Source organism: Theobroma cacao, chromosome 7, assembly GCF_000208745.1.
Source record: "Theobroma cacao cultivar B97-61/B2 chromosome 7, Criollo_cocoa_genome_V2, whole genome shotgun sequence".
NCBI classification, from domain to species: domain Eukaryota; kingdom Viridiplantae; phylum Streptophyta; class Magnoliopsida; order Malvales; family Malvaceae; genus Theobroma; species Theobroma cacao.
The window spans coordinates 9783729-9796696 of record NC_030856.1 but is presented as its reverse complement, the minus strand read 5'-3'; the positions used below and the strand labels follow the sequence as shown (position 1 = coordinate 9796696).

The 12968-nt window shown below is 34.1% G+C and overlaps 3 protein-coding genes across 4 annotated transcripts; all 3 read right to left on the bottom strand.

Annotated features, from left to right (window-relative positions):
* On the bottom strand, positions 452-3292 carry LOC18594549 (CASP-like protein F16). Of its 2 annotated transcripts, XM_018125252.1 has the most exons (4): positions 2875-3292; positions 2072-2189; positions 1707-1975; positions 452-704 (listed from the first exon to the last, which is right to left on the bottom strand). In XM_018125252.1, the coding sequence occupies exons 1-3, from the start codon at positions 3117-3119 to the stop codon at positions 1742-1744; spliced, it is 597 nt and encodes a 198-aa protein (XP_017980741.1). In that variant the 5' UTR covers positions 3120-3292; the 3' UTR covers positions 452-704; positions 1707-1741. The 2 variants fall into 2 exon arrangements, with proteins under 2 accessions (XP_017980741.1, XP_007022201.2); XM_007022139.2 differs by lacking the exon at positions 452-704 and having other exon boundaries at positions 1488-1975.
* On the bottom strand, positions 6906-7931 carry LOC18594548 (ATP synthase subunit delta, chloroplastic). The gene has a single exon (XM_007022138.2). It carries the CDS (start codon positions 7763-7765, stop codon positions 7043-7045), a length of 723 nt encoding a protein of 240 aa, XP_007022200.2. The 5' UTR covers positions 7766-7931; the 3' UTR covers positions 6906-7042.
* On the bottom strand, positions 10345-12577 carry LOC18594547 (probable glutathione S-transferase). Its single transcript, XM_007022137.2, has 2 exons — positions 12037-12577; positions 10345-10965 (listed from the first exon to the last, which is right to left on the bottom strand). The coding sequence occupies exons 1-2, from the start codon at positions 12349-12351 to the stop codon at positions 10621-10623; spliced, it is 660 nt and encodes a 219-aa protein (XP_007022199.2). The 5' UTR covers positions 12352-12577; the 3' UTR covers positions 10345-10620.

The following is a 12968-nucleotide window of genomic DNA, read 5'->3' as shown; positions in this document are numbered from 1 at the left end:
AAGTTTACTATCAATTCTTCTTAATATATATAAAATATTATATATATTAATACATAAAAAACATTCGTTTGATCTTTTGAATAGATTGATCTAAAAATTTTAAAACCAAGAACCGACCAAAAAATCAATTAGACCAAACATTTTGGACTAATTGATCCAATGAATCAATTAAACCGAACCGTTTTATCCAAATCGTATTTGATTTTGGTGGATAATTTGTTTGGTTTGGTTTTGCTTACCCCTACTTAGAGTTGTAGTCAATAACTAGCCGTTTAGTCGCTGCAAAGGATGATGATGCCAATAATTTTAAGGCATATCTAATCACCATTATTTTCTACTAGTCGGAATCATGAATTTCGAGTGGATCAAAGAAAATCCCAATAACGTAACCTGTGTCTCTAGGTACACCATCATAATCAGTGAAGTCAGATTTACCCCTAACAGAGCCATCCATATTAAATTTATATTTTCTTTTCATAAGAGAGTGCCAGTGACACATTGAGTCTCAAATAAAAAGGAAAGTGTCCAATACTCCTATGCTATGTCTCCATCTACCACTCAGTCTCATCTATGGAATCCAACTTCTTGCATCAACGCATTAATATCATTGAATATGATCCATTTGTTCCAAGGCCAGTGGTTGGTGCTAGGAACTCAAGAGAGAGCAACCTTAGAGTCGTAGTCAATAACTAGCCGTTTAGTCCCTGCAAAGGATGATGATGCAAATAATGTTAAGGCATACCTAATCGCCATTATATTCGACTAGTCGGAATCATGAATTTCAAGTGGATCAAAGAAAATCCCAATAATATAACGTGTGTCGACACCACCATAATTAGCGAGGTCAAATCTACCCCTAATTAACAGAGCCATCCACATTAAATTTATAGTTTCTTTCCATACGAGAGTACCGTAACACATTAAAGTCTCAAATAAAAAGGGGAGTGTCTAATACTCCTATGCTATGCCTCCATCTACCACTCAATCTCAGCTATGGAATGCAACTTCTTGCAAGCCCGAATCCAGAAAATCAAGCCTATCCTAACGAGAAAGGAAATTTTCATACCATCCCAAAGTTTATCATTAAAGACAGATTCATTCCTTATATATGATATTGGAAATAGATTTCGAACACCCTAATGGGTCTTCTTCGGCTCGTTATAGCTTTCAAAACTAAGTCTAAAATTGAAAATTTTCAAAACTTAAATAATTAAATTGATAATTTTCTTAAACTAATCCAAAAATGGTATAAGTAAGTGAATCCAAGGTAGAGCACATATAGGCTTCCCATCTTTTTAAATAATCATCCTCGTATCTAATTTAGAATAAGATTCTCATGACATCACAAAATTATTTAAAATATCAGCCATTAATTTTATGTCCATTATTATTTAATCGTGGACGAAGATCGTAATCCGTAATTAGACCTTATCCACATATATAAGCGATGCAATGATGAATAAAGTATTGAAATGTAATAAATAAAATAAAAATCAAATCCGGGGCTTTTTCACGTGTAAGTATCTGAGATTTCAGTGGTGTCAGTCTGTCATTTTTGGCATTACACACAACAAATGAGACAACATACACGGGGTTGAGGTAAGCAGTCCGATTACATAAAAGGCACGAAAGAAAGCATCTATAGGCAAAGCTGTTCTTAATTATTACAATCAGAATTTGACATTGAAATTAAACAGTAATATTACCCGTTGAAGACCGTCGTCTCAATAGTCTTGCTGGGCTAGTTCACAGGTGCATCATACTTGCTGAAAAGCCTGTAAGAAGAGATCAGTGACAGCACCACATAGCAAGCTACTACAACGAATGTGATGATTACTGATGTTGTGGCTTTATGACAGAAACTGGCAAATGTCCCACAAGCTGCACTCCAGGTGACAGCTGCATCTCCTTTGTTTGTCAGGTAGAGCACCTCCGTTGACACAGCACCGGCAGCCAAAATTATGTATGTTAGAATCTGAATCAAAAATACATATATATTAAATTTGTGATGATGATGCTCTACCCTTATCAGTAACTGACCAGACATATGGTGTAGAATAGTTTACTTGACCTGATCTAGGAGGAAGAGTGTCCAAGCTCGAGGCATTGTGGAAGGACGAGGCATGGCTGCAATGATAGCTGAAAGAAGGGAATAGCCTGCACATATGCCATTTGCATGCACCAGATACCTGCAAGGTGTAAACCAGTTAATGATTGATGCCAAAATTAAGGAATTATGTTACAATGCCGGTTTTCTGTTTTGTTTTAGTATGCTGGAAAACCCAACTGTAGCTTTTGTTTCTACTTAAGCTGTTTTATTCTTTAAGGTGAAACTGGAATTGGAAACTCAGACTTACTCATTTAAAATAAAAAAATGAAATAAATTACTACAGAAATTTAGTTATAAAGCATTGTTGGTGTATAACTTTCAATTTTTTTTAACTTTTAACATCCTATAATTAAGTTTCCATAAGTTGTTGTCTGAAGAATTTTAACACAGTTATCAGAGAGGTAAAATCAATAGTGTCGTCCATCATCCATCCCTATTCACCAATTATAAGTTTGGCTTAATGGTTTAATCCTAAAACTTGAATTTTCTCTTTCTACTTCTGTTTTATTGTATAAAAAAAATTAAAAAAACAAAACGCATATTTGATTGTTATTGGGGTGCACTCAAGGCTTTTAGTTAGCTCTGTATGAGTGGTAATGTTTCACCAGTTACTTGATAAAATTCTGGAACATATATATCCTTAGTGAGGGAACGTGCGTGGTGAAACCTAATTTGATTTCATTAGTTTCTTAGATTCAGATCATATCTGATATAAAAAAAAAGGTTGATCAACTAGTGAATAAGGAAGTGTAGGAATAGAACACCTGAAAGCTCCAAGATCTGAGTAGGAAACAGAACCAAATTCATTGGACTGAGAATTCTTGAGCATGACAACAAGTGCAGCAACACATAAAGCCATTGGCACCAAACGCAGCATGGTCTCGGTAGTTCGCATGCCGGTATTTGCCTCTTCATTTTCATATCTCGACGACCCCATCAAAGCCATTGGAGACCTAGAAGCAGCAGCTCCACCACCGACACCATTACCCTTTTCAGTACCCTTCTCCATATCCTCCTTGCCTGATTCTTTCTTCTCCTAATTTTTCTTCTTCTTCAATTCTTTCTTAGCTGTGGGAATTATGTATACGGTAGTGCTTTAAAACTTATTAATGGGTTTAGGTAAGGTAGCTGGTGAAAACATTGAATGCCCATTGAAGGCATGCGGCCACACTTTCCCAAGTACATCGGAGAGCCAGCATTCTCAGTCACATGGTTGGTGTTATTATCAATTCGGCTTATGCTTATCTCTCGTAGCCCACCCAAAAATGGTAATTAATGGATAATCTCGTTTACCTTTTCCGTAAGTGTCGATTATCATGTATCAAATCAACCATCCATTCCAATGTCTTCTAATTTCTCAAGGTCTTATCAAATAATGAATTGCTCATAACTATCTTATTTCAAACTAGCATTGAGCCATTGACCCATCTCAATGATAGAAACTTCGTTGTAACTGTGGTCGTGCTCTCACAGTGGAGCCTACTCAACCATCACATATAAATGTGAAATATAAATCATTTATTAGGATATAGACAACGACTAATTAAGACTAATCCTCTATAGTTAATGATACCTTCATTTTAATTGTTCTTAAGAAAACAATAACGATTTGAATTGTCAAATTCTAATTTCAGAATACTCTAATAAGATTTTACGAAATAGAGATAATAAATTTTAATGTGTAGTGATAAAACTAATACCATCAATTACTTTTAGAACTTCAAGAACAATTTAATTACCTTTAAAGTCAAAATGTACGGATTGCTTTTCTGTCAAACCCTATGTTATTAGGTTAATATTTCACTACTAAATTTTTTACCAAATTCATCTCCCAAATCTAATTCATACTTTCGAAGGTAACTATTTAAGAATAATTAATTTCTTAGTATTTTCATTGACTACATTAATTTTATTACATCCATCTTACAAATCAATAATATCACTAATTAAGAAATATAAAAAAAATAAATGAAATAAACACATTGAATTATTGTTAAATACTTAAATTGGGATCTGAGTCAAGAATAAAAGTTTTATGTCCCTCCTCTTTGTCTCTTTTCTTGCCTCATACATACATTTCTGTCACGTCTAAAAGTTCAAAAACTATTTTTTTTGCTAAATATAGCGTTGTTAATTTTTTGTTAATGGTCTAAATGTTGCTATTAAATCTTATCATAAAAAACCCATTTCCAAAAAGAAAAAAGGAAACGTTTTCTAGGGACGAGAGACTGAGATGGGAAAGGAAGGACCAATGGTAGAATGTTAGAAAAGTCGTGCAAAGGAGGACTAATGGTTGTAATTAATGTTTGAAAGAATGGGGGTGTGAGTAGTCAAGCCTGTCTCAATGGGTAGGTTTGAAATGTTATGAGATAATATAAATGTGAAGTGGGTCAGAAAATGAAGATAAAACACAGCATGGGTGGGTGGAATGAGAGGGGAAACATCACTAGAATTTAATAGTTTAAAATCATTAATAAAAAGAAAACATAAAGTTTATGTTACATATCTATAAGTTACATTTAATTTTTGAGTTTACTTCAATCCTAAATTGACTATATTAACCATCTTATTTGAGAATATAATAATCGAAATTAATCGAATCAAGCTTTGCATCAACTCCATTTGACTCCATTACAACCTTACTTTTATTGGTAAGTATCAGTAGGTTAAGACTATTATATTAGTTGCTCGAAATTAAATTTGCCCTAGTACTTCAGTTGGGTATTGTTTCGCCCCATAGAACTTAATGCTATATTATCCAGAAAATAATGTAAAGGCGCTATCACATGGCACTGGCACTGGCACTGCTATCTATGGGGAGCGTTCTCGGGCCTGGGCGAGGTCTTGAAGGGTTAGCCTGGCTTATAAGCTCTATTTTTACTATTAATATAATAATAGGTATTTTATACTATTATTTTAACATTTTTTATATTTTTTAAATAAATTTAATTAGAGAATATATTTGATGCGTTGTCACTTGTCATCAATTTAATACTATGCGAATGGCACCTTATTAATAAATCCGCTAGGTACCATCAAATGTAAACTCCAAATATAAATCCTACTTATTTATTAGAGTAATGACCTGGGTTTAAGATTTTAATCCAAGTTCAGATAGGCAAAATTGTAGGCCTGAAAGGCAGCCCGTCCCAGGACCACGGAAAGTATTATTGTTACCAGTGAGCCTAATCAATGAGTAATGTGCTCTTATATTGCTTTAATTCAAAGGTAAAACATCCATGCCAACAGACACTTTATAGTTCATGGATTGTGCCAAGGTTCCAGTGTCAATGGTGATTTGCTAATGTTTATATCTCTTCTTACTCCATTGAAAGCTGTTTGGAAGATTGCTTAAGATGAAGTCATCTGTCTAAGATTGAACTCCTTGTTTTGGTGTTCTTTGTACTTACAATTTGCCTTTAACTTTTAGTTGTTTGTTTTGAACTCAAGAGTCTGGTGTCGAAGTTGTAACTACTAGCAAGTCCCATCCCAGTTCAATTAAAATTGTCCGTACAAGCTCCTTTGCATCATTTCCATTCTTTTAGTATGGTTGATTGGTTCCACTAAGGTTTCTGGAAGTCAGTTTGGGCGGAGGAGATTGACATAGGAGAACAAACCACTGCTCCTGGCAATCATTTGATTGGTTTTAACTTAATGAAGTCGATTCCAACAAGGTTTTCAGAGGTTAAGTGTTCATTTTTGGCCTCAATTGATTGTATTAGATCTAGATACTCCAGATTTACCATCCTCAACATCCATGCTAGAACAGGATGCTAAGTTCTCCTAGCCAGCTGCATCCATGGATTTTAACCAATTCCCCGCTTAGACCACTCAGATGAGGACCATCTTTCAATCAAGGTTCCAAGCCACAAGTAAATGAGAAGCAGAAATCAAAATGGTTTTTTAGACATTAACTCTGCTCGGATCCGCCAATCAATCTCCTCTAGTAACCCAAAATCCAGCAAAAAATGGCTATGCAAACATCCACTTCTAACTTGAAAGTACCTCTCAGCAAAATTTGATGACTGACCATTGAAGAAATTTCCATCACATTCCTTCTATCTCTGTTTAAGCAGAGCATCAGGTTTCTACCAAATGCTTCTAAAGATGGATCAAAGTCCTGGTCCATATAATTTTTCCGGCTGCCATATGTTTCACCACCACCACACCAGATTCCTCATTAGTTACTCAATGGGGAATCAACCTCACCGTTTCAATTCCATGAGCATAAGCACGATTGGGAAAAGGAAGAACAATAATATATTCCGAAAGTAAGTAGAATTAGAAAAAAAAAAAAATCTCAGTTCATCACACTCTTCTGTATGACTTGTTACTCATGATATGGGACTCTTTGCTCCATTGCAATGCTCACGTTACAATAACTCTTCTGTAAGAATTGATACTCATGTTACATAACTCTTCACTTTATCCCATCATATTCGTGCCATAGTTCCTGAACACTTTAATTACATATGAGTATCACACTTAATAGATCCTCAAACTTCACAGTATAAAAGTGTTGCCTAAAACATGACATATTCAGATACTTACCTGAGTCTGACATCTGATCCAAAATTTATGTAACATGGTACATAAAATGCTTTTTGTTCACTTGCGTATCTACTTTCACTTTGTCTTTCCTAATTAAATCTGAGAGTAGAATTTCCCTACTTCATTCTTAAATATAGTTCATTAAACTGAGCAAAAAAAAAAAATATAGTTCATTAAGCATCCTTCTTTCAAGTAAGTTTGTACAGATTAACTCTTCATAATATTAAAATAACTCCATTTCCCAGAACCCAAAAGCACCCTCAGTTTCTCCCAAAAGAAACAGTTTAATATTAGGACAAATTTCATACAATTGACATTACATAATAACCAAAACAAAAAGGTTCCAAATCAAATTCTCATAAAAAAAATGAAAATTTAAACTTATACAGCAAGTTGAATATCACCCAAATCAAGCTGAGCAGCAATCTCCTCCAACTGCTTCTTAACACTCATATCAATCAATTTTGACCCTGAATTGCCATACCTGATAGTAAACCCAGCTACCAAACTTGGGTCAATCGAGGTTTTAATCCTAACATTCTTAGCACCAGTCAGCTTCTGCACCTGTTTAGCAATCTGTGCCAAATGCTGAGACTCCAAGGGCACCACTGAACTCACCACGGCCAATTCCGTATCCGTCAGCTTATTGAAAACCGACTCGAACTCTTTCACAATTTCCTTAATAATGTCAATCCTCTTGGCATCCACCAGGATGTTTAAAAAGTTTGCAGTGTGAGGCTGAAGCCCGGAAGACTTGACTATATCATCCAAAACCTGACGTTTTTTGATAGCGTCGATGGTGGGGTTGGCGAAGAAGTCGATGACTTGAGGGTCAGAGAAGATTTTCTCGACTTGTTCAATGTCGGAGCTGGTGGAGTCCAGGGTGTTGTTGGACTTAGCCACATCGGCTAAAGCTAAAGCGTAGCTGGAAGCGGCTGTGGCTGACATTTTGGCGCCACCCTGGAGAGGGCGGGTGGTCGAGAGTTTGAGGGAAGGGAAGGTGGCTGAGAAGGAGAGGTTGAGAGAAGGGAGGGCTCTGGGAAGTTGGGAAGAAGGGAGGAGCTTGGATTGAAGAGAGATTGAAGTTTGCTGGAAAGAAGCCATTGGTAGTCAGGAAGTTTGGGTTTGCTTTGCCTTGGTCCCCCGCAGGAATTTTGGGTGGGTGAGAATTGTTGTGGTCAAGAGCAAAATTAGAGAAGGAAAGCAGATTGTGGGAACAATGGGGTTATCTTGGGTTGGAGAAGGAGGGCCACTTATTGGATTGTGGGAGATAAAAGGGACTCCACAAAATTTTAGCAGCCTATCAATTGATAAAAGGGGCAGAATAGACTGGGTTTAATTTCAAGAGGGACTCTAGAAGTCAAAGCAAGACAAAATAAGAAATATGAAAAACTAATAATTCAGTTCAGTCTCAATTTTTATGACTTTTATTTTATTCTTGTTATTCTTCTTATTTGTTTCCTAACTTTTTTAATAAAGTGGAAGCTAATTTATGTAACAAAATTATTTTTGAGAATTTTTTAAATATTATATTTTTCCTGGACCCCAAACCCACTATTGGGAGCCCAATCATTGGGCTTGGCCCCCAAACCCAATTGGGAATAGCACTGCCCCATATAACCTCAAACATATGGGCTTACCCAACCCCTTTAAAGACTATTTTTGGGCTTAAAAGTGCCCACTTGAAAACACATGAGAAAGAAATGTACCCAAAAAAAAAAAAAAGAATCCCATGCAAATGAAGGGGAAAGTGTTATATAATAAGTATTTTTGAAGAATCCCATTTTGGAGAGGTATGTGAAATGAATTGAGCTTAGTTAATACTAAGCCTATGCCAAGCTCCATCCCCATCGAATTCCATTTTTCATAATTTAGTTCAACAGTAAAACCAAATTGATAGATTTTCTAATAAAATCAAACTGTAGATTTTACATTATTTTTTTATTTTATCAAAATTAGACTAAAATAATTTGATTTTGATAAAGAGCTAATATTATAGTTTATAATATGATTTAATAAAGTGGATTAGACTCCAATTTATATGTGAGCTTAAAAGTGTAAGTATGTGTAGGAAATCTTAAATCGTAGAACTAATTATTCATTATATAATTGAGACCAGAAAAAAAATATTCACTATATAAATAAGGTTAGATCTCTTCTCTTGTCTACCCAAAAAATATTAATATTCTCATCCATTGGAAAGTTAACAGAAAAAGAAGAGGAAGATCTTAGTGCATTGAATCTTACTAGTTAAACTGATCATATTTCATTATTAAATCATGTATCAAAAATCCAGTATGCTATTGTTTTTTAAATTTCTATTATAGTAGATCGTAAAATTTATTAATTAGTATTAGAGCAACCATGGTTACGATTTGAAATCTTGAAAAATCATATATTAATTATATAAATCACGACTACATGTTAAGATATTACATGGTTTTTAAATTTGTGTAATTACATTATTAAAATTCATAATTCCATAATGAATAGTGTAGTTAAATTCGGGGGATGCTTAATTGATGATATATTATCAATTACATGATTGCTAGGTCAAATTACATCAATGTAATTTAACAAAAATCGTGCTTGAGAAGCTAAGTTTTTCAAGGATTGTGGGTTTTAATTATTTTAAATTAAGAACAACTTGATTTTATGTAATTTTCATCAAATTATCTTGAGATTATTGTTTTTTGATGAGTTAAAATTGTTATTGAGACCATAAAGGCTTATTAAACTCGTTGATCATCAAATTAAGAGCTGTCAATTTTAGATATTATATATGTGGGAATGGGTTTTTGGATTTGGCTTGAATTTATATAAAACATACCAAAATTGATTCATTTTAATTTGATTAACATAAGGATTTTGTTGCCTTTAAAAAAAAAAAAAACCATAAGACTTTTGTTCCTCTTAATACAAGGGTTAGATTCGTATAAAGCTTATAACTCGATTTCGCTTGTAGAGAGAGAAATCAAAACTTAAAGTTTCACGTCTAAAATTTAAAACTCAATTCATGATTGGATTAACTTTGATATTTTATATATCTTAGTTTGAATTTATCTCTATAAAATTAGTTTTTATATGCTATAGAGATAAAATATAAGTTTTTATTGCAAAAAAAAAAACATAAGAGTTTAAAGAATCAAATTTTTAAAAAACTAAAACTAGTCAATAATGGGTATGAAACATGAAATCATTATAGAGAATTAACTTTGATATATGTTGCTTTAAAGGATTTTAATGTATGGGTATCATAAGAAAGATATTTTAATCCAGCTTTAACAGAGAAGTTCAAATCAGATTTGACCATTCTCATTCACTCTCTTATTCTTACATATTTGTGCTATTTTTCTAATTTTTAATGAATGTTTGGTATTAATTAATTATGTGTACTTAATTGATTATTCTAGATATTTTGGTAAGATATTTTTGGAATGAATGTGGTTGAAAGATTATATGCATACTATTTAATTTAATGATAAAATAAATTGTTCTTAGATATTTGTGTATTTTATATATTATTGAAATAAAATTATAGATTACAAATTAATAACTAAAACCTTACCTTAAAAAGTAGATCCTTCCCTTATAAAGTAGGTATCTCTTTTGAGACATAATACCCCGTGCTCATTACTTTAATTGAAAAAAACATCATACCATGAATGATAATTTCGCCCTAATGATGTGGAAGTTGGGGATTGCAGTATGCAAAAGCCACATAAAAATTTGCTCCACAAGGTTGTGGCCTGCCATGGACAGCCAAGTTTAAACACAGGAACTACGTTTACTATATTTGAACTCCAAAGTTTACATCACATCCCCAAGCACAGCCAAGTGCTCTATCTTTAAATGCAGGGAAAAGCATTCACCTCCCACAACACAAAACAAATACCAGGCACAACTAAGTGCCCCTTTATTTCAAAACATAAAACATGATAAAAAGAAACAGTCTCCTGTTACTCAATTCCAAAGATTTTCTTTAACTGCAAAACAAAACCATAGACCTTTTCTTGGTCAGGAAGAGACTTGGACACACTCTCCTTTTGCAGGCACCTCTTAGCCCATGCAATCAGCTTGGGACACTCTGCCTCAATGCTGAAGTTGCCACACTTCTCATAAGCAAGGAACCAGCTATAGAATGGAACAAGGACAACATCTACATAACCAAGATTTTCTCCCCCAAAGTAAGGCTTGTCTCCAAGCTCTCCTTCCAGCAGCTTAAGGCACTCAATGAATTCTTTCTTCCCTGCCTCCTGTTCTTCTCCCTTGGTTGTCCATATTTTCCTCCCAAGTTCGTATATCTGCATTTCATTAAACAATAATTTAGGCTTAACAGGTTCTAATTATTGAGCAAAATGACAAAAACTCAAAACAAAACAAACTCATAGAGCCATAAAAGTAATGGCTAATCACAATTATTAATGGGATGATTGGACAATTGAAGACTAAAGCGTTTAATGAGACAAACCGTGCTGACGATTTCAACAAGAAACAACAAGAATTGGAATAAACAAGTGGAAATATATATATATATTATCAGGTGAGAATTAGTCATGAAGCCTAGGTTCCTAGAAAGTCACTATCTCAACATTTTTTTTCTTCCTCAACAAGGAACCTACAATGAAATGATCCTAAACAACAAAATATCAACATAATAATAGTGTTAATTTTTAAAAGCAACAACTCAAGCTAGGCCTAGTGATTGTTACAATCATCCTGGATTTCGATATTTTCTAAGATCTAAGATCGAAATCCCCACTCCCCTTTACCTCTCATATGTACCAAAAACAAGTAAAAAATCAAAGTAAACGATTGCTCTAGTCTTCATTGTGAATTGGGGGTAACCAAAACCAAATGCAATCTTTATAAGAGCAGTAATCGTAGCTATCATCATCATCAACTAGACCTAGAGTAAGATTTGACAAGTTACGTAAGCCCAATTTGAATATTAGCATAAAAGTTGGTGATCCAATCACTATTATTTAGAGATATATCAAAATAATCGACTTATCTCTGCATGAGCATAATTGCATTTAAACCATTGACATCAAATTTTTTAAATTGACTAAAACTAACCAAAGTAGCTTGAAACTTGGCTTGATTTTACTTCTAATTATCAAAATTACCCAAACAAGGGAAAGGGAAAAAAAATAACAACTAAAACACAGAGAATGTCAAATCAAATCGGCCCATAGATCAAAGTTATCATACTAGCACCAGCAGTCAACAATCTTATAAAACCAAGAACAGTGCTTACAGATTAGACAGTTAAAAAGAAACAAAGAAACAAGCCCCCCGAAATTCAAAGTCTGTCAGACCAAATCAAGGAAACTTCCTGCCAAAAAGAAGTAAAAAGAAAGAGAAGAAAGTACCTTCTTGTCAACAAAATCAGCCCAGAACCTAGCGATAGCTCTTTGGTAAGGATCAGAAGGGAGCAAAGGAGCTTGATCATGCCAAACCTCATCAATGTACTGAACCTGGATGAGTGACTCACAGACAGGCTTGCCATTATGGATAAGAACAGGGATTTTCTTGTGAACAGGATTCATCTGAAGAAGCAAAGCACTCTTGTTCCTCAAATCCTCTTCCCTGTACTCATGTTTTATCCCTTTCTCAGCCAAAGCAATCCTCACTCTCATCCCAAATGGACTTGGCCAGAAATCCAACAAAACCAACTCGTCTGCCATTCTGAAACAAAGATTGAACTCAACTGAAACTAAAGAAGCCCTGGTTTGGTTTTTGCTTTGAGATGTCTGAAACTGAAGGGTTCATCAGAGTATATTTATAGACGAAAAGGTTGACAGTTGTTGGGTCTTTCCGTAACTTTCCTGACAAATCTGGAAATTAACTCCCCAAAACAAATATCTCGAAAATTCAGAATTATTGTTTTTTTTGTTAAAGTTTTTACTTTATTATCTCTCGACCATTAGGGCCTGCTGTCTTTCTTTATACTAAAGGGGCCTATGCCAATGCCACCGCTTACGTCACTGGGTCCACTCATTTCTTCCTCTTTAAATTGTCACTGACCCAAAAGTCAACAGAGGAGGCTGCTGCAACGCATTTGCTTGCGTCATCTAGCATAGACATTTTCGCCAATCTCATACGTTTTCCCTCGTTTCACGTACGAGAGTTGTGTTTTGTTTTGTTTTGTTTTGTTTTCCTCCTGAATAATTAGTACTAGAGTGGTGTTTCGTTTACCGTGGGTGTTGAATTTTTTATTAAAAATATTTTTAAATTATATAATATTATAAATAATAATAATAACAATTAAAGAGAAATAATTTTAAATTTAAAAAATGATGAA